Consider the following 25,181-nt stretch of genomic DNA (forward strand, 5'->3'; position numbering starts at 1 on the left):
GAGAGACATGTCAGGAAAGGCTGCTATATCCCAGATTCCCATGACACCTCCACCAAGCCCTGCAGTGTTACTTTAACTTAGTATTATAATGTAAGGCAAATATAATTTTTCATTAAACAGCACTTCTTGTTAAAGTATGGAAATCCTAAGGACGATTTTGAGCGAAGAATCTGGGAACAACTCCCGCTGTCAGTTAGAACTCTGCAGTCCATTTCTAGCAGCCAAGTGTGATGGATTTTGGCTGCCTCAAACATGCAGGTCTTAGAAAGCTGAGGTTTGAGCTTTTTTCTTTTTGGTAAGAGATTATAAAAGAACTTTCAGTATCTGTCAGATAGCACTTATCAACAGCACAGCAAAATTATTTCTAGGAAAAAGTGGAAAACACAGAACAATATGCTGATACTCACTTGAAAGGCAGTCATCAATGTTACTATCACAGTCTCCTCCAGTGAAGCCTGGCCGACATTCACACAAGTAACTGCCTTGAATATTATGGCACAGAGCATGATTTTTGCAGGGCTTTGAGAGACACTCATCAATATCCACTGTACATCTCTCCCCTGAAACACAGAGTCCAGAAGTAAGATCCCTTATAAGGCAATGGTCAAAAGGCTCAATGCCAGTACTGCTCAGTGTTGAAAGCACAGTATGCTCCCCTTCCCCGTTACCTTCCCAGCCAGGAGCACACTGGCAGGTGTAGCCTTCAGAGTCAGGAGATTCTTGGCAAATTCCTGAGTTCTCACAAGGATCAGGGGAACAAGGAGCAACCACTACCTGGCAGTTCACACCTGGAGAGCAGAAGGGGAGAGAATGCTGCTAAGAGCTTGCTGCTTCTTTAAAGAATGAACAAAGAGATTGCAGTTTGCATGGTTAACCCACAGAGCAGTGGCCGGCATTGCCATATTTGAAAAATCTCAGCAGAAGGAAAAAAAGATCAGAGTACTCCTCATGAGCTCAGTGGGTACAAGCAGAGAGCAGCCATTGTAATTCCAAGTTTAATGCCCTTTCAAGTCCCAATGCATTTATATATCTCAGTCTAACTTTCTTACAAAGAAAACTAAGCTGAGCTGCCACCAGAACATTTCTTCACGAGACCAAGCAAGTCTTAGAAAAAGTCAAAGTATTCCACTAATACATGTCTACACGAACTGATTTTAATTGCATTTCATACAACCATGGCATTTCCCCTCTTGGTTCCTATTTCCATGAAGTTGAATGAAAAGATTAAAATGCCACAAAGCGTGCAATGAAGTGGAAAGGAAAAAGAACAGAAACTTCTCTCTGAATTTTCACCTTTGAATCCTTTCCTACAGGTACATCTATATCCATTCAAGAGATCCTCACAAGTTCCTCCATTTTGGCATGGGTTAGATTTACATTCGTTCCTTTCTGTTGAACAGTAATCTCCTATCCAGCCCGGGTCACAGACACACTTGTACCTTTAAATGCAAAAACATCAGTCATTTTAGAGCATTCTGAAATAACTTATCCACCCATTTCTCCTGCAGATTAGTTTTAGAGAGAAAAACAGAAGATTTCTCTTTAGGAGAGCCTTAAGTTACATTTAGATTGCTTAACCCTGCTGTATAGTTTTGAAAATACTGAAAGTAACCCATCCCTTAAAACCACACTTTGTCTGTTAAAGTTTTCACAAAGTGTTCATCCAACCAGCAGTATGTTTCTGCTTTGATAAGAACATCTCAACACATTTAAACAAAGAAAGAAAGAAAAAAAAAAATTTTAAAAAAAAGCAGAGGGGAACAATAAGTTCCAAAGATAACTAGACTGATTTAATACAAAGTAATGGTTACAAATGAAAACAGCTGGCTGGGAGCAGAAGCACCCTTCCCAATCACATTTCAAAATCTGAAGTAGAGCAGCACTCCACTCATATGACGTAGAACCAAGGACTTGGGTGAATTGCCCTGGACTCAGGCCACACACACTGACCTCCCTCTGTCATGCAAACAAGATTCATTTTACCTGGCACTGAGTGTAAGGTGTACATGGGTATAAATACAAATGCAAGTGACAGATGACAGACAAAATGAACCAAAACATTTGTTTTCCAAGCTCACACAGAGGCTGAACTAGCTATAAAGGCAGCCTTCCTGCCAGCTCCAGGGAAAGTGCTGCATCCTCTATTTACTGCAGTGGTAGATCACTTCCTTGCCCAAGCAGTGACAACACTTTCCAGGATGCAGCACACATCTGGCAGGCACTGTTATCCCGTGTACAGTTGGGAAGTTTCATAAACACAAGCCCTACCTCCCCCTAAACCTCTTAACTCCACAGACCCTGAGCTCCCAGATCTAGCATTACCAAAAAGAAGTCTGATGCAGGGCTCCTGAAAATAGCATTTTGTCTTCCCAGATGGAAAGATTCAGAAGCAGCCACTGCCATCAAAATATCTAGAAAGAGCTTTCCTTTTTTCTCTCAGGCATGCAACAATCTGACTAGAGATGACAAAATCTCAGCCTCGGACAATTAAGTCAAATAACGTTCTAACTCCTAGTGTAAAAACCATCTGCCTGTTCCTTAATACAGAATATTTGGCTAGGAAGAACAGCACTAACCAACAGTCTCCATGCTCAGCATTTTAGAATTTGATGGAAAAGGTAGTTCCTGCTCCCCAAAAGTTCAATTTGGAACCGTTTCTTTATTTTAATTGCATTCACTCTCCTCACCTGAATTGCCAGACCCTCCCTTTAGATTGTGGTAGTCCACCCTGTGCTACATGCCCATGCAAAGGCAGGAAAGAATACAACACAGGACAGAAAAAAATATGTTGACAATATGTTGAAATAGCACAGACCACAGCTGGTGACTAAAAGTCTACACCTTACTGTGATTATGTCATGGGCAGCAGATAAATTTGGATCCTAATCTGAGAAATTACAGAAAAATCAGAAACCTCAAGTCGAGATGGAACTCTGGGCAATGCTAGAAAAAAAGTATAGAAGGTGGCAGGTAAGTGTAATGTGAGAGTAATTACTTACCCACTAGCAATATGTGTGCAGTTGCCATGTACACAAGGATTACTAAGACAACCATCTGCCTGTGACTGACAGTGAGGATGATGGTAACCTTCAGGACACACACACCGAAAGCCATTTACTTCATTTATACATGTTCCACCATTATGACAGGGGCTGGATGTGCATTCATCAATGTCCATATTACAACGTGGGCCTAGGAAAAAAAACAATGCTTTTAAAGTAGTATTTCTTATAAGCATAATTGCTTTGCATGTCTGCGAGGACATAGACTGAGGCACCACTTGGCAAAGCCCATGCAGGAGGACAGAGCATGCATGCCTCTGTGCTTTAACTGAAGTCAAGAAAAGCATTTCTGAAAGATGCCTGGAAAACAGCACTCAACAAGTATTTACAAACCATTCAAGAATCTCAACAGAATTCCACTAAAAACCACTGGTTAATATTCATTAAGAAGACAAAAAAAAAAAAAATCACTCAACTGTATCATGCTTGGAACAAACCTCTTGAGCTCCACTTGTCACAGCCCTGTTCTTCTGCTTTGAAAAGTACCTACCCTTTGAACAACCAATACTGCCATACTGCCTGCAGTAAATATAGTTCTTGTGGTTTATTGCGCAAAAGGGACTCTAAAAAACACTGCTTCCTGTTTTGCCTGCCTCTGATTATGACTGCAAGATCCTTGAAGTAGTGACCATAAGATCTTGTGAGGCTGGAAAGCTAAACAAAGTGAATGTTGCAGTAAGATTAAAGCATTTTCGACGAAAGAAAAAGTAACAAGACCCCTTGCAAGTGAGCTCTTTAAATACTGGAATATGTCCATTTATCATATTACTGAATTATTTTAACAGCATAACATTAAGAAGTCCAGTAGGATACAAATATGATACGCCAGCAACAAAGAAGACTGAAAGGCAAGAGTGGTCAGGATCATGTCTCTTCCTGTTCTGGGGACTCAAAAGTACCAGCATGCCAGAGCAAAAGGAAGGAACAAGCATCAGAAGTTCAGAAAAACACAAGAGAAATGCGCAAGACACATGAAACCTCTTAGTTCTATTTCTAATGCATTTCAGATCAGCTCTAATTAAAATCATTCAGTAATAAACAGTAACAAACATGATGAGAAAACTGTTATAAACAGTACCAACTGCCTTCCAACAATTACTTTATAAATGTATTTCACTACATAGCTCAAAACATATTAAATCCACTATTAACACTGCTGAGATGTGCTTTAGGCATCAGAAAAAATTCTGACGTAGATCTACAGCTAAGCACGTATCCAAAAGTGCCTAAAATCTTGTTTTTTCATGCAAGCTTTTACTGTATTAGATAGATCTTTTTTAAAAGGCAACAGAGCAGACTGTATTATGAAAGAGAAGCATTGAACAAAGCAAGTTGTTCAGTTGGAGACTTCAGAGTGGACAGCAGCTTATTAGAATACTGAGTTAATTCTTTGCTTTCACAGAAAGAGAAATACTGTTCATAGTCAAAGCCCAAGGTACTGTCTAATCAAACACCTCTATATTGTTCACAATCTCTGTCCCTGAAAAGAAGCTGTAACTAATAAACCAAAGTCACATGGGCTTATTTGTTATAAAACCAAGAACCAGGAATTGGACATAATTACCTAACAAGAATGGCATTTCACAGCACAGATTAAGTCATTTTTCTGCTTGGTAGAACTTGCTGTAATGTAAGATGCTGAGATTCAAAGATTAGAATGATTTACCCAAGATAATAACTGAACCCCTTGCAGTCAGTATGCAAAGAGCAGCTTTGTTAGGTACTTGGATAACTATCTTCAAAACAACTCAAAGCTATTGGATTGCTGACTTTACCTGTAAATCCAGGTTTGCAAGCACAATTGTAGCGATTAATGCCATCAATACAGTCCCCATGAACGCAGGGGTTACTTGCACAGTCATCAAAGTTATTTTCACAGTTCACTCCTGGAAGAACAAAGTTAGAAGAATAAGTAGGCAAAAATCTTACAAACAAAACAAAACTGTTTCCTAGAAATAGGCAAATTAAGAATCCCACCTGCTTCGAAGTTACACATGCATTGGGGCAATTTAAACAGGTGATGATGCAGAAGCACTGTGACACCAAGGACTGTCACTTGAGTCACTGGGTGCTGCCTGAATATGACCCTGAACTTGTACTAAATGTTTAAACAAAAGAATAAACCATCTTGAACACCATGTCTATTTTTTATTTCATGCTCGAATTTTTGGAGTAAGCTTCTTCCAAAACCAGATGCAGTACCAGTAAGGGTTAGGCAATCCACACAAACACAGGAAAATTCAGCAAGGGAAAGGTGACGTGAAAATGATACTCCCAGACCATAAGCTTTTCTCTGTATGCAAATTTAGCAGACAGAGAACCCACAAGAAACAAATGCTTGAACTGTGTTAGAATCCAGTTCTTCCACTTATGCTTTATGTACCTGAAGTGCCCAGCAAACAGTTGCACTGGTAGCCATTCACCAGATCAATGCAGCGCCCTTGATGGAGGCAAGGATTGCTGTGGCATTCATCTATCTGCTCGCTGCATATGGCTCCCATGTAGCCAGGATTGCATATACACGTGTATGAATCGATCCCATCTTGACACTCCCCATGGTGGCAAGGATCAGGATCACAGTTGTTGATATTCTCCTCACACAGAAGGCCAGTAAAACCTGAAGAAAAATGATGAACAGGAGTAATTAAGAAGTTAACTTTTATGATGCTGCAGTGAATATAATGCAAATGTAGAAAGAATCACATTAAGAATCAGCAAAGTGGCAGACAGCACAAAGGGTGACTGGGCATCTCAACTGCAGCCCATTTTCCAGCCCTGGAACACAACACTCTTCCACTGCTCACAGCATTACGGAACAACATCTTGCATGGGGAATCCTGGCATTGGAAGTGGTCACCTTCTATTTACTCACAACAGTAGCAGTGAGAGGAAACAGCTAAATCTCCATGAGAAATATTTACTCACATCAGTACAAACTACCTGAAGGTACTCTCCTGTCATCATTTCCTCTACACAATACCAGGGGGTTTGACCTTTTAAGTATGATAAATTACGGCAAAGATGCTGCAGAAACCTTCTCAAGGGAACTCCCCTGGCTCACATCAAAGCTTATGCAGCTTCGCTTTTCAAAGTTTCTTGCCTCTCTCATTGGGAAACCTTTCAGTAACTCCAGTCAAGCACCAACTGCAAATCCAGGAAAGACTGCATGCAACCTCTTCAGTTAGGAGCAATGAAACAAGCAGCAATTTGGCCTGTTTCATTCTGCTTCAGCTGGGAAACATCCTGAGCAACAGAAAAGGACAGATTCTATTCACCAGATGGACTAAAAGAACGGTTCAGGGAGCTAAGAGCAGCAAACAACTCCCTCAGAGTTGTTTTCCACGAGCCCTGTTCTCCATGGAGGACAGCTATATGAAACAGGGACAATTTAAAATAAACAGGTTTTAAAGATGAGGTTTTGGAGCAACAGCTCATGCTGCCTTCCAGCAGCTGAGGATTAGGAAGGTAGAACTTCAAATTTCAGACATGAACTGGAGACTGATACAAACCAAGCTGCAGGGAATTTCAACAGCTGAAGAGTGATTCTCACCTGAGTATCATAAGTGGATAACAGGCTCCCCATTTTTCATACAGGTTTGTGGTTATTTCTCTGGTCACACATACCAGGTGACGGCTAACATTTCCAAGTTCTGCGAATGTATGCATGGATGAATGGGTGTGGGAGTGGGAGGGGAGAGGGAAGGGAAGCTAGTTAGAGAGATGGATATAAAAAGAGGTTAGGGAAGGAAGAAAAACATACCGATAAGAGGAAAAATAGTGTCAAAAAAAAAAAAAAAAGACTGAGGTGGAGAAAAGAGAAAAGGCCTAAGACATCTCAAGAAAAGAAAAGCCATGATCTACCACTGGGAAGGAGAAGTGGAATAATGCCAGAAGGGAAAGAAAAGACAAAAAGCAAGCAGTAAATAGAGCTATCTGTACAGCATTTGGCCAAACATTTTGCAGTTTTCAACCACTTCGGCAGCTGGCGGTTACCATTCAGGGAACACACGTCACTCATTAATACAAGATTAATAGAGCAAAAATATACTCAAACACTATTTTACAGTAACTGACCTGCCCCATGAGGAATTCCACATTTCAGTCTTACAGAGGGCTGTCAATATTAAACATAATACTTAACGTACATACATTCAAAAAAATATCTTGCCTCCTACTGTAGCTCAGCTGAAGCATTTAAAGATTAAATATATTTCTCAATCTCTTAACTAAACACATCTTACTGAGATACAAGTTCCCTCTTTGCAGACAAGAGTTAGACTAGGAAAAAAACACATGAATATAAGAGTCCCTCAGACACTCCAGCAAAAAAAGCCCTGATACAGTCTCTCTTTAATTTTCAGCCAAAATACCAACCAAGGATTTTTCTAAATGCTCCTGCTTCAGGAACATAAATTTGGTTGCTTTCAGCCTGTTCCCTGAAAATGCATCATGTGCCTTAATGAAAGCATTAGTCTTCCCTCCTCATCTGAAAAACCTAGGGTTTCTGTACTGAGGTGGTTCCAGAAGTTCAGTGCCCAAATTCAGAGCATTCTTTCCAAGGCAGAGCTCTGTGCTATCCTCTACTACATGACCCAGAACTCTCCTAGGCCTGATAAGCTCTGCACTCCCGGTGAATAGAAGGAACCAGTCCACACAGCAGTTTGAGAAAGACAGAGATAGTTTCCAAATCTGGAGAAGACTTGATTTTTTTTTTTTTTCCTAAGTGTCAGCTTATTCACATGCAGTAATCAAAAGGAGAATTCTGACAAGAGTAATTACACCTCTCCTGATTAGAACTACTGCATTCCCCTACTTCCAAGAAATTTAGGAAACACCTTGGGAAAAGGAAAGAGGGGTTGGGTGAAAAGGTTAGGGAGGAATTTTTAGGCTACTCTCTGCAAGATTCTGCACAGTGAAGAACAAATTGGGGAAGTCAAATTTGCCTTCATTTGATTATTGGAATGATGCAAAACGAGAAAAATTGCACATAAGTCCAGCCAACCTAAAAACACATTTCTGGGACAAAGGTGGCTTCAAGAATTGTTCGGCCTCTTCCCTAGTGGAAAAGCTAAAGCCAATGCATTCCACGCCTGAATCTGCATCACAAGCAGTGCATCAGGCACCATTAACTGAAAGCAACCAAACACTGTTCCTCACTGAGAATCAGCATAACAACTCTGAACTTTCATTTGACCAGACAGAAAAATTAAAATAAAATAGATCTACATCACTTCTAGAGATCTGAAGATAAGAAAATTCTGTGATTAAGCCTGATGCTTCTAAGTGCACAATTAACCAAGCAGCAAAGGAGTTTAGTGCATTGAAAAAAAGCTCAGTTCCGCCCACAGCTCTGTCAAAATTTCTGTATGATCCTTGACAAATCATTTTATCTATATTCTGGCAGGCAGCTACTGTATGGTATTTACTCCAGTGGACACAATTTTCACTGCATTTCAGTCTTCCACTTTTGCTATAAAATAGCCTGATGCAACACATGAGAATACACAGTAGTACTGCTCTGTCCATCTCTTGTCCTTCAACTGTATACTATATAACCCAACTTGAAAGAAATAAAGGTAAGCCACAGATAAAAGGCTTCACACTGCTACTTTTCCACTCATGGATTCCATAGTCAATACAGAAGAAGCTGTCACCCTCTTGGAAGCAACAGATGGGGCTGAAAGATGGAGGCCAGAACTCCAATCAATTGTGCATTTACTGCTGTCTCAGGTGAAAGGCTTTCTGTATTTAAATAATATTCTCTCCCATAAAGGAGCAGACAAAGCTTTGCAAAGAAAAAACAAACAGGATTTCAGAGAAAGAAAGAGAATGTTAACACTTCTTTGAGCATCCCTTTATGTTACATGCAACCTGCAGTCCAGGGGCTCTGAACACAAGACTAACCTGTGGCACACTGGCACTCATAGCCATTGGGATGGTCAATACATTTGGCTCCATTGAGACATGGTGTGCTGGAGCAGTCATCTATATCAATCTGACACACGGCACCACTGAATCCTGAAAGGCAGAGAAGAGATGAAAATCCCAAAGTAATTTGAAGCAGTTAATCTAAACAGCTGTGCTGTCAGGAATTATTCATTAACAAATCCTTAAAACCACCCAAATATAATCTCAGTAAATTAATTGCATCATTAAACACACACAGCACACCCTGGGTGGATTGGTTCCTTGTCAAATCACCAGCCAAAACACAGTTTCTATGCTCCAGGTCAAAGGAGCCTCAGCTTAAAAAATGAGATGTCCAAGCCAAACAGAAACAAAGCAGATGGAGCACAAGTAGTGTCCACCACTGGACAGCCTGTCTATAAAACTGAGAGGCCACCAATAAAAACTTTCATCAAAGTAAGTAACTTAAAACCCCATACAGCACCAGAGCCTTCAGACTAGAATCACTAGTGCAGTGTGGAATGTGGTACGACACAGCACCGTATCTTCCAATACACTTCTTGAAATAGTTAACTAAAGATCAACAGGTTATATCAGAGGATGCAGATCCTTATGCACTTCAAGAAAAAACCCCAAACTCTTCATCCTCCAAGGAAACCTTCAAGAATGTTTCTTGGAGGAAGGAATCAAAGGAGGAGCCATAACATCATTAGTCAATAAGAAGGGATGCAGAGCAGGCTTTTATCAAGTATATTCTGAACTTGAAACTTTTTGTAAGCCATCAGGAAAACAAGTGACATTTACCCTATAGCTCACATTGATTCCTCAGCTCAGCATTTATCCTTCTTTTCACAAGTGGAGACGAAATCCACCTCCCTCCTCATGCAAGCAACAAACCATACCAATGCAAAAATGGCTTCTGCCTAAAAACCTCAGAAAAAGACAAAAAACATCCAGAGGCTCCGATTTTAAAAACTTATTTAGAATTACTCATCTATATCTCACAATGATATCCACAATAACAGAAATTCACGTTTCCAATTACCCTTTAAGATGAGATGTCCAACTGCATGTTTCTCAATGCTGACCCACTTACAGGTGCAATACGATTGCAACTAATACATGGCTGTTCTTATTTACCAGTGATTGTAACTCAGTCATTCAAACAGATGCTACACTAAGACAACAGAAACTCACAAGAAACATACACCCTGTAATCTCTCACTGGTTGTCTATGCAGTTCTTGGTAAGGTGACCCAGGAAAAGCTTTCAGAAATAAGTACTCACCAGGTGGACAGACACAAAGGAAGCGGTTGACTTTATCAAGACACTCTCCATTGTTCACACAGGGATTACTTAGGCACTCATCAATATCTTCTTCACAATGAACACCTTTAAACCCTGTTAAAAAAAATAGAAGAGATGACTGAAGGCCTTAGAATATGCCTTTGAACATGTTACTGCCTATTACACGAGTGCTGAAAATTTAAGCCTAGCTTCATTGCAAGTCTGTAGTTTGGGCAGAACAGACAAGGTAGGAATACACACCAGAAGATGAATAACCCTTTAAAAAGGGATGTTGAGTGTGTATTTTTCACCATTGCTGAACACACTTGCTTCATCAGTGGTAAAAGGAGAAGTTTCTGCTGAATTCCAATGTTTTCTTCCACTTGAGGAGAAGGGTTTATTATTTTAACATTTTGGAAGATACCAATATATTTGGGTATGCACCAATATAAGGTAAAAGGAAAATAAATGAACACAGCAGATCATTTAAGCTCAAGGCTTTTTAGCTAATGGCAGAGTAAAAGGAAAACACTAAGGAGGGTGGGATACTTGGGACTATAGTTCCACCTTTCTAAACAAACTAGATATTAATAAAACCTCATTCTAGCTTCCATGGTATGAGCTGATTACCTGCAGGGGTCACAATTTTTTCGTTATACTTTACAAGACTGTGGAACTGGCAACTTCCACCCTTTTCTTTTACCACTTTCTTTTGTGAAGGAAGACAGACTACTACATAGGTCATTGGTATGCTGGACACATAAACTTTACAAGCACAATTTCAATCAAGTAACTTTTCTTTTTACAGTTATTTCCCCAGGTCAATGGGCACTTGTATCGTTTAGGGTATTTTAAGCAGACAAAAAAACCACACACTATTATCCAGAGTCATCATACACACATCTGAAAAAAAAAATCACTCCTTTAAAAGTCTGCACCTGCTTCATTTTCATAAAAGTTAAGGTTCTGCACCATGCACTTTACCAGGAATAGTAACAAATACATTCACACATACTCCAGTTCCAAATGTTAACTTCCTTTGGTGATGTAGAGACTGGTTTCCTTCTCAGTCTTGTAATTGCTTTCTCCCTCCCTCACACAAATGCCAAGTCCTCCTGGCTGGTGCTACTACCACAAGCTCTTTGTCAGAGTTTTCTTTAGCCTCACCCCTTTGTAATTTTGTGTTCCACCTCGGCAGAGCTGCCAACCCTCCCTGTGCTCTGCATTCTGATTTTTAACTGCTGGAAGCCCTGTCTTTGTCAGAAATTCCTCTTACCTGGCATACAGAGACACGTGAATCCTCCAATTTTATCCAGGCAGGTGGCATCGTTTTGGCATGGATTTGAATGGCATTCATTGATGTCCATTTCACAGCGAGGTCCTGTGTAGCCCTTCAAACACTCACAGTGGAAAGAGCCTTCTGTGTTTACACATTTCCCAGCATGTTCACATGGATTGCTGTTTGCTGCAAAAAAAAAAAACATACACGTGTGTGTCAAAACCTCTCCTTGGAGAAGGAAAGCCACAACATTCTTTATTAGTCATGGTCTTTGCCAGTGGTCATTCCTTTCCGGCAAGTAACCAGGGAAAGACTGTTCATCCTTCTGGGGAAAGACTGCTGTGATTGAAGAAAACATGTGGCAGTTACTTGCCTATCAGAGGCAAAAAGGAAGATTGATGTCAATACTAACAGACCAAGGGAACAACTCTGGTCCGTATTACTAATGACAGTTCTTAAGAGGACAGTCTTAACTAGAAGGGATTAGAGAATAAATGATGATTTCAAGGCCTTATCTCCAGATCATCTTTTACTTCACTCCTGAGTCTGACATGGTGCTGCCACAGCCACAAAACAAAGAAACTAGTCCTTCATGTGTCTTCAAAAAAGAACAGCACTCTTGTCCAAGGGCTGAAGAAAGAAATTTGAAGAAGTGCTTATTTCCAATACTTCCATGAGTGCTAGGGAGGTATTACCTTTGTGCATCACACTTTAGAAGCATGAATTGGCACTCACAAAACTGTAAGTAGACTGTGAGAGTCTGTCTAACCCCCAAAACAACAGAACATCATGATATCAGAGAACTACAGCTTTAAAAGCTCATGTGGTCACCAGTCTCAGAAGGCAGCCCAAAGATCCAGCCATGTTCTCGCTATCAAACAGCCTTGATATATTTCTTCCAGGGCAGGAGCTGCAATAACTCCCACATGAACTGTGGTACTTCTGTTGTAGGCTGCAGTTCTAAGGCTCAGCTTAACTAAACTTAACTAAACTTAATTTGTTTGCACGCACTCCTTGCACAACGCTGAAGCTCTCATGCACAGTGAATAATGGCTAAGAACTTGCTGCTTTTCATACTCCAGAGGCTAACAGTTCAAATGTGGACAGCTATGCTGACTCAGTCCTGTGCACCAAGGCTCACACGAGATTTAAAACTCACCTGAACACACAGAAATGGAAGGGGAAGAGCAGGAAAGGAGTCTCACTTGTGTTGAGAAGTTCTAACAAAATGGCCCTCTGTTAGGACATGAAGTGCAGGACCCCATTTTATTTATGTACTCACAAACAGCAAACAGAACCTCACCCATTGCACATTCGTCCACATCCTCCGTGCAGTCTGCTCCCTTATGGCCTTGAGGACAGGTGCAGATATAGTGTCCATTCACAGGATTGGTATCACACAGAGCACCCTTCTGGCATGGATTGCTAACGCATGCATCATCCAAGTGGCACAGAAGACCTGAAGAAGCATCCGAGAATATTCAAAAAAAGTGAGATTCAGCAGTCAGACTGTATGTTACACAATCAAATCCTCTTCCCTGATATTTCAGATAGAGACTCCCACAGCCGGAAGTTTGAGCAATATTTTACAGGCTTCAACCTCTAGACTGCCACAGGGATTTTACCACATACTTAGAATTTATATTTGAATATAATGTTTTATGTGACTTCAGAGATGTCTCCAGCACTTCTGGAGTAGTACAATAGCTTATTATTACCAAAATCTCCTCCTTGGAGCAGTTACCTAACTCTTCTCCCTGAACAATATGAGATGATTTTTCTGTCAGCTGAAAATGCAGGTGTACATGAAGCTCATTTTCTTAATTCAGATATGCTGAACACTTGTATTTCCAGGCAGCAGTTTAAGAACCTTCATGCTTTTACCTACCCTACAACACCAAATTTTCCATTATACCAGTAAGGGCATCCTCACTCAGGCAAAAATACCTGAATATGCTTTTTAGACTTTTAGCATGATTATCCTAAGTGGTATAAAGCAAGTCACTCTCGTGCATAACTTCTCAGGCAAATACAGGTTCTGCTAAAAGCTAGAAAAAGATCTGCTTTCCTCACAATCTAGGCTGCAACATGTTTGTCTTCCAGCCTCATACAAATACTTCTGTGTCCCAAGGTACAGAGATTTAAAAGTATTTTGCCCATGGACTGCACATTTGTCTTTTTGTTCTTCCTGGCTTAGTTACAAAGTGTGCAAAATAAACACACCACCTCAAGCAAATGTACATCTTCAGGGAGTATCTTCTATTAGGTGCCAGACATGTTTTCTCTCCTTACCTGCCTTTCCTTCTGGACAAATGCATGAAAAAGAAGCCACTCGATCAATGCAAGTAGATCCATTAGCACAGGAGGCAGTGAAGCAATCATCTATGTTCTTACTGCAGTCATCCCCACTCCAACCATTGACACAGACACAGGCATAGCCCCCGTTGTGGTTGGTGCAGGTGCCTCCATTCTGACAAGCATTGGGCTGGAGCTGACATTCATCAACATCTTCAGTGCAAAACTGACCTGATGCACAGAAAGAAACAAGTTCAGTAACAGTTCAGACACTCAAACATAAGAAGAGTCTCACACAGACAGCATAACCAAGGGAAACACTGCAGTCCAACTTGATTGCCACTTCTTATTCCTAGGACATTGAAGCCTGAGAACCATCGTCAAATTCAGCAAAGACAAGTAGCATCCCTAAATGACCCCAGAGTAGGAGCTGAACTGTAAATAATTTTTAAAAAGCATAGTGTAAGAGCCAGCAGGCAGCCTGCAGTATATGAAAATACATCTGTGAGGATGTGAGAAGCATAAAGAATGAAGGCCCTCCTGCAGTGCAGCCAGGAGGACTAAAAAGAGACAAGATAGCCTTAAAAGAAAATCTTGGCCAAAGCAGTGTCAACGGGCTAGAAGCAAAGTAACTCTTACCAGGAGAATTTCATTTTTTCCTATATAATTATGCAATGAAGATTACTTGATGAGGAAAAAACAGAATTTGTGAGTCTCTTCCACCAAAAAAACTAATTTTCCTTCCCCCACATACTTCCACAGACAATCAGAAATAGCTTTCTTAGGGTTTTCTTGGTTCTTGGTTGCATTTTTGGTGTGAATTGTTTTTGTTGTTTTTTTGTTTTGATTTTTTTTTTTCAGAGACAAAATAAATACTCTAATAAAAGGCTTTAAAAACTGGAGATACTGTAGGGAAGAAAACAAGCATACATTGTTTCAGGGAGTTTTAAGGAAAAGGACCCCACGGCCACTAAGTATGAAATATTCATTCAAGAGATACAGAATTTAACAATCACAAATATAGGAAGCTCTGCAATTCACATTTACTGAAGTATTTATTTATTGAAAGACATCTTGCTTTGACATCAAGATCTAGAAGACCTACCACCTGCATCAAGATTTTGTTTCAACACTTACTCAGGTTCCAAATTACAATTGCATGGTTTACTTTTAAGATTAAATTGCTTAGTTTAAGTTTCAAGTCACTCATTCTTATTTTGAGTTTCCTGAACAGATAAAACCTAACAGTTAAGCACCACCTAATTTCTTCACAGGCTGACATATGAGTGCAGATGTGCAACCATAGAGTACCGGTTCACAGTCCACAATCTTTGTTTTGATAAAATTAATTTCTCTCCTTTCTGTTTACATTATGAACTCTCTAGCACTAAAAGCTTGTATTTTTTTTTTCTCAATGCCTCCTTATAACTTATTTTTACCACCCTTCCTAAAATGTTGATATGATGTATGCAGCACCAAAAGACTGCCCTTTATCAGAGAATAAGGTTAGAGTTGTTTGATGTGACTTTTTTCCCCGCTCCGGCTGACACCACCTTCCTCACTAGCTTGCAGTGGCTTTCCATTATTTGCATCAAGACTCTTAAGTAACTGCGTTGCTACTACCAAGATCCTCCTGTGTGTCATCTCCAGCTACTGTATCAGTTGCACACTTTCATTTGCCTGGAATTCCCCCTGTATTACAAGACTGAGAAATTCAAGAGCAGGCCACAGATGTTCCCTGCCAATTTGCCTGGGCTCCCGTTTATTTAGGCTTTCCAATTTAAAAAATACTTACTAGATGTTGCTTAATAGTCATGGTGTTTACTAATGACAAAGAAATTATGACACAAGTGCACACATACCCTTTCCTCCAATACGCAGAACCGAAACATTTATGGTTGGCAGGAATGTAAGACTGTTCAATCTGAACCATCTCTGTCTACTACACACAAATCATGATTCCGTTTGCTTTCAAAGCTCTTAAAGAAATCCTAGCTTTTAGTCCTGTGAGCCCTGGATTTTTTTCCCTGAAGAAATTAAATTATTTCTTTAGTCTTTAAAAAAATACGTTGCACAACTGACTTTGCTCTGTGCATGTCTTCCTTCCTCCAATAGAGCTAGCTAAAAACAAGAATTTTATCACTTGGAAAAAAAGTAATAAAATATTTAACAGTAAAAATAATTGCAACAGATTTTTCAGAATTAATCCTTACTTCCCAGTTTATTTTGTAAAACACCTAGGGGGGAAATTTAAAACTTTGTGTTATTATCTGCAAAACCTAGCTCTTCACATTATGAAAAAATAAACCCATGCATTTGTCATAATGGAAGTCATTTGTTCATTAGCTTTTGATATTAGCTTATCAGTAAGCAAACTGAACAGAGTCAGTTATCTCAGACTGGTTCCTCGTAGTCGTGTGTATCTCACAACTCAACACAACTGACTTCCTTTAAGTAAAAGAAAATAATCAAGACGTTATTTGCTTATTACAAAAGTGATTTTCCTTCTTTTCTTGGGAGGGGGCCCAACCCAGATCAAAGAAAGTACTCTCCAGCACACACTCATCCACAGTGCAACCATTCTGCAGCAGTGCTCTCAGAGCACCTACATCCTCCCCTGCCTGCAGCCAGTTCCACCTCGGTGTCACTACGGCGTGAGGCGTTTTCGGCACTAAGTTACCGCGCCGCTCCGGATGGCTGTGCCCCTCTCAGGATCACTTGCCTTGTGACTGGCTGAATAGAACCGCTGAAATACAACATTCTGGGAGGAGTCTGGGGTAGATTTGGGATGTGCGTGTTTTTCTCTGTGGTTTGCTTTTATTTTTTTCTTGTTTGGTTTGGTCATTTTTTGGGTCTTTTTTAAGCAAAGATAGGCAAACTACTCCCTCATATAAACTTGCTGAGTTTGTTTTTAACTTCCCATTTCAAATACCACCAGTAATATCAAAACCTAGGATTTTTTTAAATATTTTTTTTTCCCTGGCGCTTATTCTCCACTTTTAGAAAGGACAGTACCAACTGACATCACTGATGACCTATGTCCTAGGCTGTTCCATATTTCTGCAGCCCTAAACTAAACCAAAACTTTTAGAAGATATATCAATGTGTCCACAAGAGGATAAAAATTCCACAGCTTAAACTTCAAGTAACTCAGCAGTATTTCAAGAACTTAATTATGAACACAAATCAAGCAGAGCTCCATCTTAATGCAGTGTGTTTGAAAAACAAAGGAAATTCAACTTATAAGAAGTATAAAGGAGCAATTAACTATTACATTTTATGATTAATTTTTAAAATCATTCTTTACTGAGGTTAAAATTGAAATCCAAACCCAACTTGTGGGCAAAAAAATATACAAATCAAAAGCAACAGAAGAGCATATCAATCTAACTACATTAATAACTATTCAGCCGCATCACCATAAGGCAGTGTAATAGTTTTTGAAAGATATTGGAACTTTTTTAAAATACTACAAATCCCAGACTAAAGTCCAAGGCGTTCACATCTCTTAGCCAAAGCTGGTGAACTGGCAAGAATGCAAAGCCATTTCTAATTCACTGAAAATGCTTGAGCCCTTATTGCTGAAGCAGAACTTGAGTGCTTTGGAAACAAATACTGTAGCCCAAAGTCTTTGAAAGAGAGAAAGAGGCATTTTTTTTTTGGTGAAGTGGTCTGGTGGGGTCTGAGTTTTGTAGCTATGCTATGGTTACTTATATGCCATTTTAGAATCTTTAGGTGTTAGTAACATGGGATTAATGGTTAATACAGCAGTTCTTCAAGACAGGTTTTGGAAGAAGTTTGTTTTGTTGTTTTTTCCTTTGGGTTTTTGTATTGTTTGCTTTGGGTTTCCTCCCCTCATCCTCCCACAGAAACCAGCACACAGATTTGTGAAGGGCTTTCAAGACTGCCATCCCTCAAAGCAGCAGCATCACTTTATTCTTAGTGGGACTGCAGGATGGAAACAACCTCTTATTCTCCCAAAATTGCTGATGTGCCCTCAGCAGAGGCTTCAACTCCTCACGCAAATGAAAGAAAGATTAATATTTTGGGCAGATGTTGCAAAGAAAAGATTTGATGCTTCTGTTAATAGCAAGCTAGGTCTTCAATGTAGTCTGCCCTGGGAGCTTCCTGAACAATTTTTTCACAGCACAGACAGAAGTTTTTCAGTGTTGGACAGAAAGCAGGATTTAATTATAAAACTTCTAAATGAATATTCTGCACAAGACTTCTGGCAGTTTAGTTAGGTAGATTTAAATCAAATGAGACAAAAGATCTCTGAAAGTTTATTGAAGGGATGCTGCTTTTATTTAATTGTAACTGAACCAAGTATATTTATTTGTAGCCATGTTCCCTGGTAAGCTTGTTTTCTCCTTATGAAGAGTTTTAGGAAGAATTATCTTTCATTCACATAGAAATTCAACTTCCAATTGCAAAACCCATTATGAATTGTACAGTGTAATAGACATCTCCATTATCCTAATGCTTCTGAGTGCCACAGCCAGGTCAGCTAAATGTTAATTCGTCTAGTTGCAAGTTTCTGTAAGTATTTCTTTTCTTGTGCTCTTGGTAGTTTCAATTACTTTGTGTTTCTTTCAGAAATGTGAACTAGTGAAGGCAAGTGCAAATACTGTATTGTACAATATTTTCATGGAAATGCAGAAACATACATATAAAAAACAAGAAAGGAAGCACAAATTACTCCAAGATGCTAATAAAAGCCTAACCTGACCTTGATATTTGCAGAGCCTGGGAAATCAACAAAATGCCGACTTGGGTTCTAAATGACCTTGTACAAAGTAAACAGCTAGTCTGTGTGGTACTTCAAAATTGAAAACTAGAAGTAAAAAAAGGGAACAGCCTTCAACTCTTAGCACTTTTTGCCCACTATGAAACTAAGTTACTTCCTGCATATTTCCCCTCAGAAAAGCCACATGGAGTAGGACATGTTTGCCGCTTTGATTGCTCCCATTTTCAGACCAGCGGGAACTGGACAGGAACTCCATGAGCTTCTCTTTAAGCAGACACAGGATGCAGTGGTTCAAGGCCCCTCAAATGGTTGTACCAGATTTCACTGATGAGAAAGTCAGCCACTTGTCCCAGAGGTCTTTATGTTAAAGAAAATAAAGCCTTTATGTTAAAGAAAATAAAGGTAAGGTAGATAGCACATAAAATGAGTACAATCCTATACTGAAAAAGTAGAGTATTAGCTTGAGCAAATAAGAAACCAAAACAGGCATGCTGGGAAGCAGCAACAGATGCCTCCAAAAGCTGATCCTACCAAACCATACAGGCTTTGCATAAACCCCAATTCCAACTGCACTGATCCTGCAGCAGAACACAGGACCTTCAGTCAGTCTAATCAGAGGTCTTAGACTTCAGCACAGCAGACTTTTCATAAAGGAGAAAGTTTTCTTGGCCTCTTAACAGCTCTCCAGCAGGAAAGACTGCTCATGCACAGCTGGAATACCAGAGGCCAAAGCTCCTGAGAGATCTCACATATAGCTTAAGCACTAGAAACGTTTAGTCGGACAAGGGATACCTTCCTGTGCCTTGAAAAAGATCAGTTCCTTGAAAGCTGAACTGGGAGGAGACATCAATGTTCATTCCTCTCAAAATCACAACCATTACAGCACTGGACTCACACTGAACTGGAAGTCAACATACCTTAAAAGTTTAATGATACCGGAAGGGAAAGATAACCCAGCAATAATCACAAACTGGTCCTCAAGGTCCTACGAGACTCACTGCAGATTCCACGAAGCTGTTACGCCCTCATCATCTCAGTACCTCACCAGAAGCTGGTCACTTATTTCAGGCTAGCACTCCAGTACACATGGAATAGCTCACCAGCTCTCCTCAAAGGGCTCTCTGGGAAGCTACAAGCTACACCTAGACAGAAACTCTCTGAAAAAGCTATTTCATTCACAAAGTATTCCAAGATTGTTGTATTCTATTTTAATATGATCAGTACAGCAAAAGAAAGCGTAGCTCATTAGAACTGTTTACATTTTTTCTCCAAGTTTCAAAGGACTACTAAGTGTGAAGGTGAACAGCATCTTATCAAGATTCAGGAACAGGCTAAGAGATAAGAAACGGCATTTGTATAAATGACCAAATCCAACTGCAGCAGAAGGTTAGCAGTGCCACAGCACAAGGGATCGTGCCGTTTCTTCCCCTTTCTAAGCATCCATGTGTGTATTCAGGCTGCCGGCTGACAGACCACAGCTGGCTGGGGAACAACATTTCTCTGTCCAGTTCTTCCTTGTAACACAGGGAAAACATCTGCATTGACTACATAATCCTAAGAATGGCGGTCAGTCAGGTCAAAGCTCAGTTTCTTCAAGCTGCTGTCTGAGCCTCCTCAGCCAGTGCAAAAGCAAAGGAAAAATCTCATGGAACCACAGGCCTTCTAAGTAAAATGGTGTATATGAAAAATACTTTAGCTCCCATGTTATTGAATTATTTGTAAAAACAATCAATCTCTAAGAAGTATGGATAATTCTGTGGGTTAAGACAACTAAGTTAAAATTACTGAATACTTACAGGCACCAAGGCATTTAATGGCCTTGAAGAATGTGAACAGTAGGCAGTGATATCTTTAACAAAATAACATTTATATTATCCAAGAGGAAGCCAGGAAATTTCATACAGATTCAACCAAGCGAGGCTGCTGGGCAGTGCAACAGCAGACAAAGCCTGATGCACAAATGCCAAGTAAAATACAAAGGTAAACAGACTTGTTACAGAAGGTTTAGGTTAGGCACTCCTTGAGGAAACACTTTGGCTTTGCTGGAGGAGTTCAGTGGGGACCTCTGCTTATTCACAGCTTTAATCAACAAAATAAACATTGCTAACAAGGCATTTGACTACAAGGAAAAATAACTAATGCAAACAGTTGTGTAATAGCAATGGCATAGCTGCAGTCTGGAATACATCTTGCAGTACTGAAGTCACCACCTCTGAATAACAACACTGAAAAGGGGCAGAGTTCAGAGTCCAACAGTCTGATGGAGGCGAGAACTTCATAAGAGACTTACAAAGCAATTGTTACACACAAAAGGAGAGAGACAGATCATAAAAAGTACAATATAACAGTTATTGCAGGGAAGAAAGTGTGACTGAATATACAGAAGAAAATACTTGATAATTTATATAATTCATTTAATTGACACAAGGTACCTCAAAGAAAAGAACTTCAAACTTCTCTGAAAGAGACAATACCTTTATACAGAATGTCCAGAGCAACAAACAGGTAATACCAAGAGAAAGGGATCTCAAAGCACCACCTCATGACAACTTCCAAATTCCCTCTCCAAAGCCATCTCCACAGCTCCCTGCCGGCAACCTGATGAACAGGAGTGCTGCTTTCAGCTCCAAGGATGGCTTCGGGCATACACAGAAGTCAATGGACTACACTGTTTAGATCTGCAGTAAGTGTTCCCAGTTGCATGTGCGTTCTGCAAAGGTCTTCTCTGCTTAAGTACTACTTTAGTTTTCCCTTGAAAAAAGTAAAATTTTTTTCCCCTTGCAGTAGTTTTCTAAAGAAGCCAGAGGCATCACAGCTCTCAGAAAAGTGCTCCTTCCCCAGGATCTCACAGCACCTTTCTCCAGTTTGAAATACAGAACTACAGAGCAGAACAGAGCAGCAAAGCAGTGGCAGCCATTCCCAAACTTCAGGTAGTGGGTTTTCAGTTTTTTAACAGATCTCTACCCTGGGCAATGTCAAATGCCATCCAAGACATCATAAAATTTAAAAGTTTAATATAGAATTTGAACAACTAAAGATGAATTTACAATTGTAGCAAGCAGTGTAAACATCTGTGTTTATTTTAGGCTAATATGGTGGAGAAAAGAGTTTAATTTCATAACCACACTGGGAAGCATGTAGTGGAACTAATGGGCTTTTACAAGGGATTTTACAGCCCCCAGATACAAAACTCTGGGCTTTGAGAGACTTACGCACACCCTGATCCATTAAACACTGCCCTAAATCACTCCCCACAGACTACTGGGTAGAGAGGGCAGTCCTGACAGAGCTCTTCAGAAGAAGCAATACAAATGAGCAGAACAAAATACATTAAAAATTATTAGTGATGCACTAATGATAGACTGGTTTAATATGGCAACAGTAGGTGAAACAACTGGGGAAAGCAGCAGGACAGAGAAGTAATCCAGAGGAAATACACATCAAAAAAGCCACTCTCCATTTTGCCCTTCTCTTTCTCTCTTCTGGAAAAGCCAGTGCATCAGGGAAATAACTAACAACTGCAAAGATCTGCCAGACAAAATTGTAACAGTTGGAGCCAAATGTTACAATAAAAGATTCATATTCTCAAGCTATCTCAGCAACACATCTCTAGTAATTATCCAAAGACAAATCACCTCATTCTAACTACAAGGGAAGGGACAGAACCTGCCAGAAACAAGCCAGTTGCAGATAAAACAACTGTTACCTATTAGCCTGGTCTCACAGGGCGCACACACACACTCAGCCTCACCAGAGTGGTCCGGCCTATTTTGTTTTATTGCCAAATCCATACAAGATGTACTGAAAACTTCAAGACAGCTCCACAAGACATTATTTGGCACATTTAATCGCAGAGAGTATTTCCCAGCCTGGAAAATCACCAAAGGAGTGAAGGAAGAGATAGCAGTGTGGTCTGAATTGGATGCTGTCATTCTGTCATCAGATCAGTTCAGCTATTAACACTTCAGGTGTTTTATTACTGCTACCTCCTAACCAAGGCTTGCTGTTGGGAAACTGACAGCACAAAACAGAGGAGGTTGTGGTAGGTGCTCCAGAGTCCACACTGGATGTGGTACTGAACTGATGGTGTAACTTATAATGCCTCTGAAACCCCATCTGCTCTGCACAGCACAAAAGAAACAAACAACATCCAGGATAAAGTTTATGTCTGATGCTTCAAGTCATTTGTACACTCAAACTTAGAGCTGCCAGCTCTGGAGGCTGCCACGTGCTCCCTGCTCCCTTTGTATCTGCCAGTTCAAACATGAAAGAAAAAAAAAGAATCATAATCCCTCTTGGCCTCTTTCAGAGAGCTGTCTCAGAGATACTACTGTAATGACAGCCAATTACCAGCCAACTTGCCAAGTTTGACAGATCTCAGCCAGCACTGAAGAGGCTACTATGCTTTTGAATAAAGTCTGGAAAGGCACCAGAAGGTTTGTTGTTGCTACATTGGGAAAAGTGACTGCACTTCTCTCAGGAGCCTGACCCAGCCTTCCTGTACTAACACCAAGGTAAAGACTGCTCTTTGCACATTATGTATGTGCATGCTGACCAGAATCAGAAAAGAGTGCAACACCAACAGCACTCTCCAGCAGGTAAAAATCAATACTCTGCAGAAAATAGCAAGCCTGTAGATTCCATCCTTTAGGAGACTGGCATGTTTAACATGTATGACAACACATGTCATTCAGTGTCAAAGTTAGTTCCTCTATGTTTCAAGCCTCTAAGCATTCCTCTAAGCAAGGCATTATTTCTTTGAATACTAAGTTAACATGACTTGTTACTGTATACCTTGTGATACAGAAACTGAGGAAAGTGGTATTTGGCAAACAGAGTTTTAAAAAACAAAATACCAGAGCATACGATTTTACATAAAAATGTTAAACATTAGCCTTTTGATGTTTATCCTCCCTTCTTAGCAAAGAAAAGTCACGTCTGTCCAGAGTTTGAGGCTGGGATTTTCAAAGAAAACTAAGGTAGGGAGCAAATATTACTCTAATTAAATAGGAATCGAACCCTTAACTCCCCTCTTTGAAAATTCCTGCCTAAAGCTCTGCAGAGAAAGTAACCCTTGTGCTAGTGTTTAAGAGCGTATGACCAAGCTAACAGCTATTTTAATTAAAAAGCAGAGCTCTGCTGCCTGAAGAGCTTTTCTGCTCACGACAAACATTTGCTTCTTAAGCTAGGCTCCTAATGCTGGAGTTATTTGGTGGAGTCAGCTGTTAGCACACTGTGCCTCCCTTGAGACAAAAGTCGCTTAGATTTTGAAACATCCAGTTCACTGGAGCCCCCTTTTCAGGGGAAAACAAAGCCTAAATAAACACAACTGCCATGGCAGTCTTGTCTTCCCAGCCACAGGGGTAGAAATAAAAAAAGGAGGCAAGCAAGCCAAGCCTGACACTGAAGCGCTATAAAATAGGTCTTCTAAAACCCACTTGAGCATGGACAGTGTGTCCCCCAAACCCAGAGACTCATCCCACAACTCCTGATGCAGCACTCAAGTCCTTTGCACAGTTTGCTCCTGGAGTCAGTGGAGGATGCAAAACCTGAATCTTTGCTGTGTGCTGTTCCTGAAAGTTGATTTTGGCCAGATTCATGATGATCCTCTGAAACATTGCAAACTTTCCACAGTGAAGTAGGAGTCATCCTCAGCCAAGAAAAACAAAGGCATTTAGAGCATTTTATACTGTTCACTGTATCACTTTAGTACCCAAATTCTCAAGTCATCTTTCTTGACATAAAGCTGCACAGGTTAGATCAACAGAGTTAACAGGTGCATTTTAAACAAAGCCTTGTTTCTTTATATGAATTGTAGCCTGGAATGACTGAATAGCCTTTAAATTCTCAGATTGTTTTGCTGTGTCCTGTGGAAGGACACACTAACCTTCCCTATGACTTTAAAGCCCTTGACTGCCATCACTTCCTCTCATCTGCTCTACCCATGAGACCGCCCTGTGAATTTTAATTCCTGATCCCAGACAAAAAAAAAAAAAAAAAAAAAAAAGCAGCTGGACAGGATTTTTTACTAGATTAGTGAGTTAAAGTGGCACACTCCAACAAATACCAGAGCCAGCTCAGAAGAAGAATGGCTGGGAGCACGGAGAGAAGGCAAAGACACCTTCCTCCTCAAACCGCAGTGAGCCCATCAGGCTGGTTTAACTGCTGCAGAACAGCAGCATAAAGCTGAGACTTCACAAGACACAGACATTAACCAGGATTTTTGGCTGATTTTGACTCAAATTGCACTTAAAACACACCAAATTCTGTGGCCGGCCATGCACAGAGGAATAGACTCTAGTCTTTCACAAAAGCATCCTGATCTACTTCCAAGACAAGGTAAGATTTGTTACATATCTGCAACATCCTGCCTTGAAAGAACCCAACATACACTGGTTCAGACAAAGGATTTAGCCTGGGACAAGATAAAAGTTATCCTTAAAACCAAACATATCAGTTAACATCCAGAAATATGAAAGATCTGGGGCAGATTTCACCAAAATACATCTACGACAGTCTTGCTAGTTACAAAGTTATGAGGTTGACAATCACTATAATCACATAAAATATGAGAACTTTGAAGGTGACAAAAACAGTGACAGCA

General features: G+C 40.2%; 1 protein-coding gene across 1 annotated transcript in view; it reads right to left on the reverse strand.

Moving 5' to 3' along the window:
• NOTCH2 (notch 2) overlaps positions 1–25,181 on the reverse strand; it is a gene marked incomplete at its 5' end in the record, with an annotated part of 76,749 nt that overhangs the window by 28,960 nt on the left and 22,608 nt on the right. Inside the window, 11 exons of the mRNA XM_008941361.1 lie at positions 408–560; positions 669–788; positions 1,294–1,439; positions 3,000–3,192; positions 4,838–4,948; positions 5,446–5,679; positions 8,967–9,080; positions 10,257–10,370; positions 11,533–11,721; positions 12,839–12,994; positions 13,828–14,061. Coding sequence (XP_008939609.1) covers positions 408–560; positions 669–788; positions 1,294–1,439; positions 3,000–3,192; positions 4,838–4,948; positions 5,446–5,679; positions 8,967–9,080; positions 10,257–10,370; positions 11,533–11,721; positions 12,839–12,994; positions 13,828–14,061 — 1,764 coding nt within the window. The remainder of the gene's footprint in view (positions 1–407; positions 561–668; positions 789–1,293; positions 1,440–2,999; positions 3,193–4,837; positions 4,949–5,445; positions 5,680–8,966; positions 9,081–10,256; positions 10,371–11,532; positions 11,722–12,838; positions 12,995–13,827; positions 14,062–25,181) is intronic.

This window comes from Merops nubicus, unplaced genomic scaffold (assembly GCF_000691845.1).
Source record: "Merops nubicus isolate BGI_N331 unplaced genomic scaffold, ASM69184v1 scaffold20245, whole genome shotgun sequence".
NCBI lineage: Eukaryota > Metazoa > Chordata > Aves > Coraciiformes > Meropidae > Merops > Merops nubicus.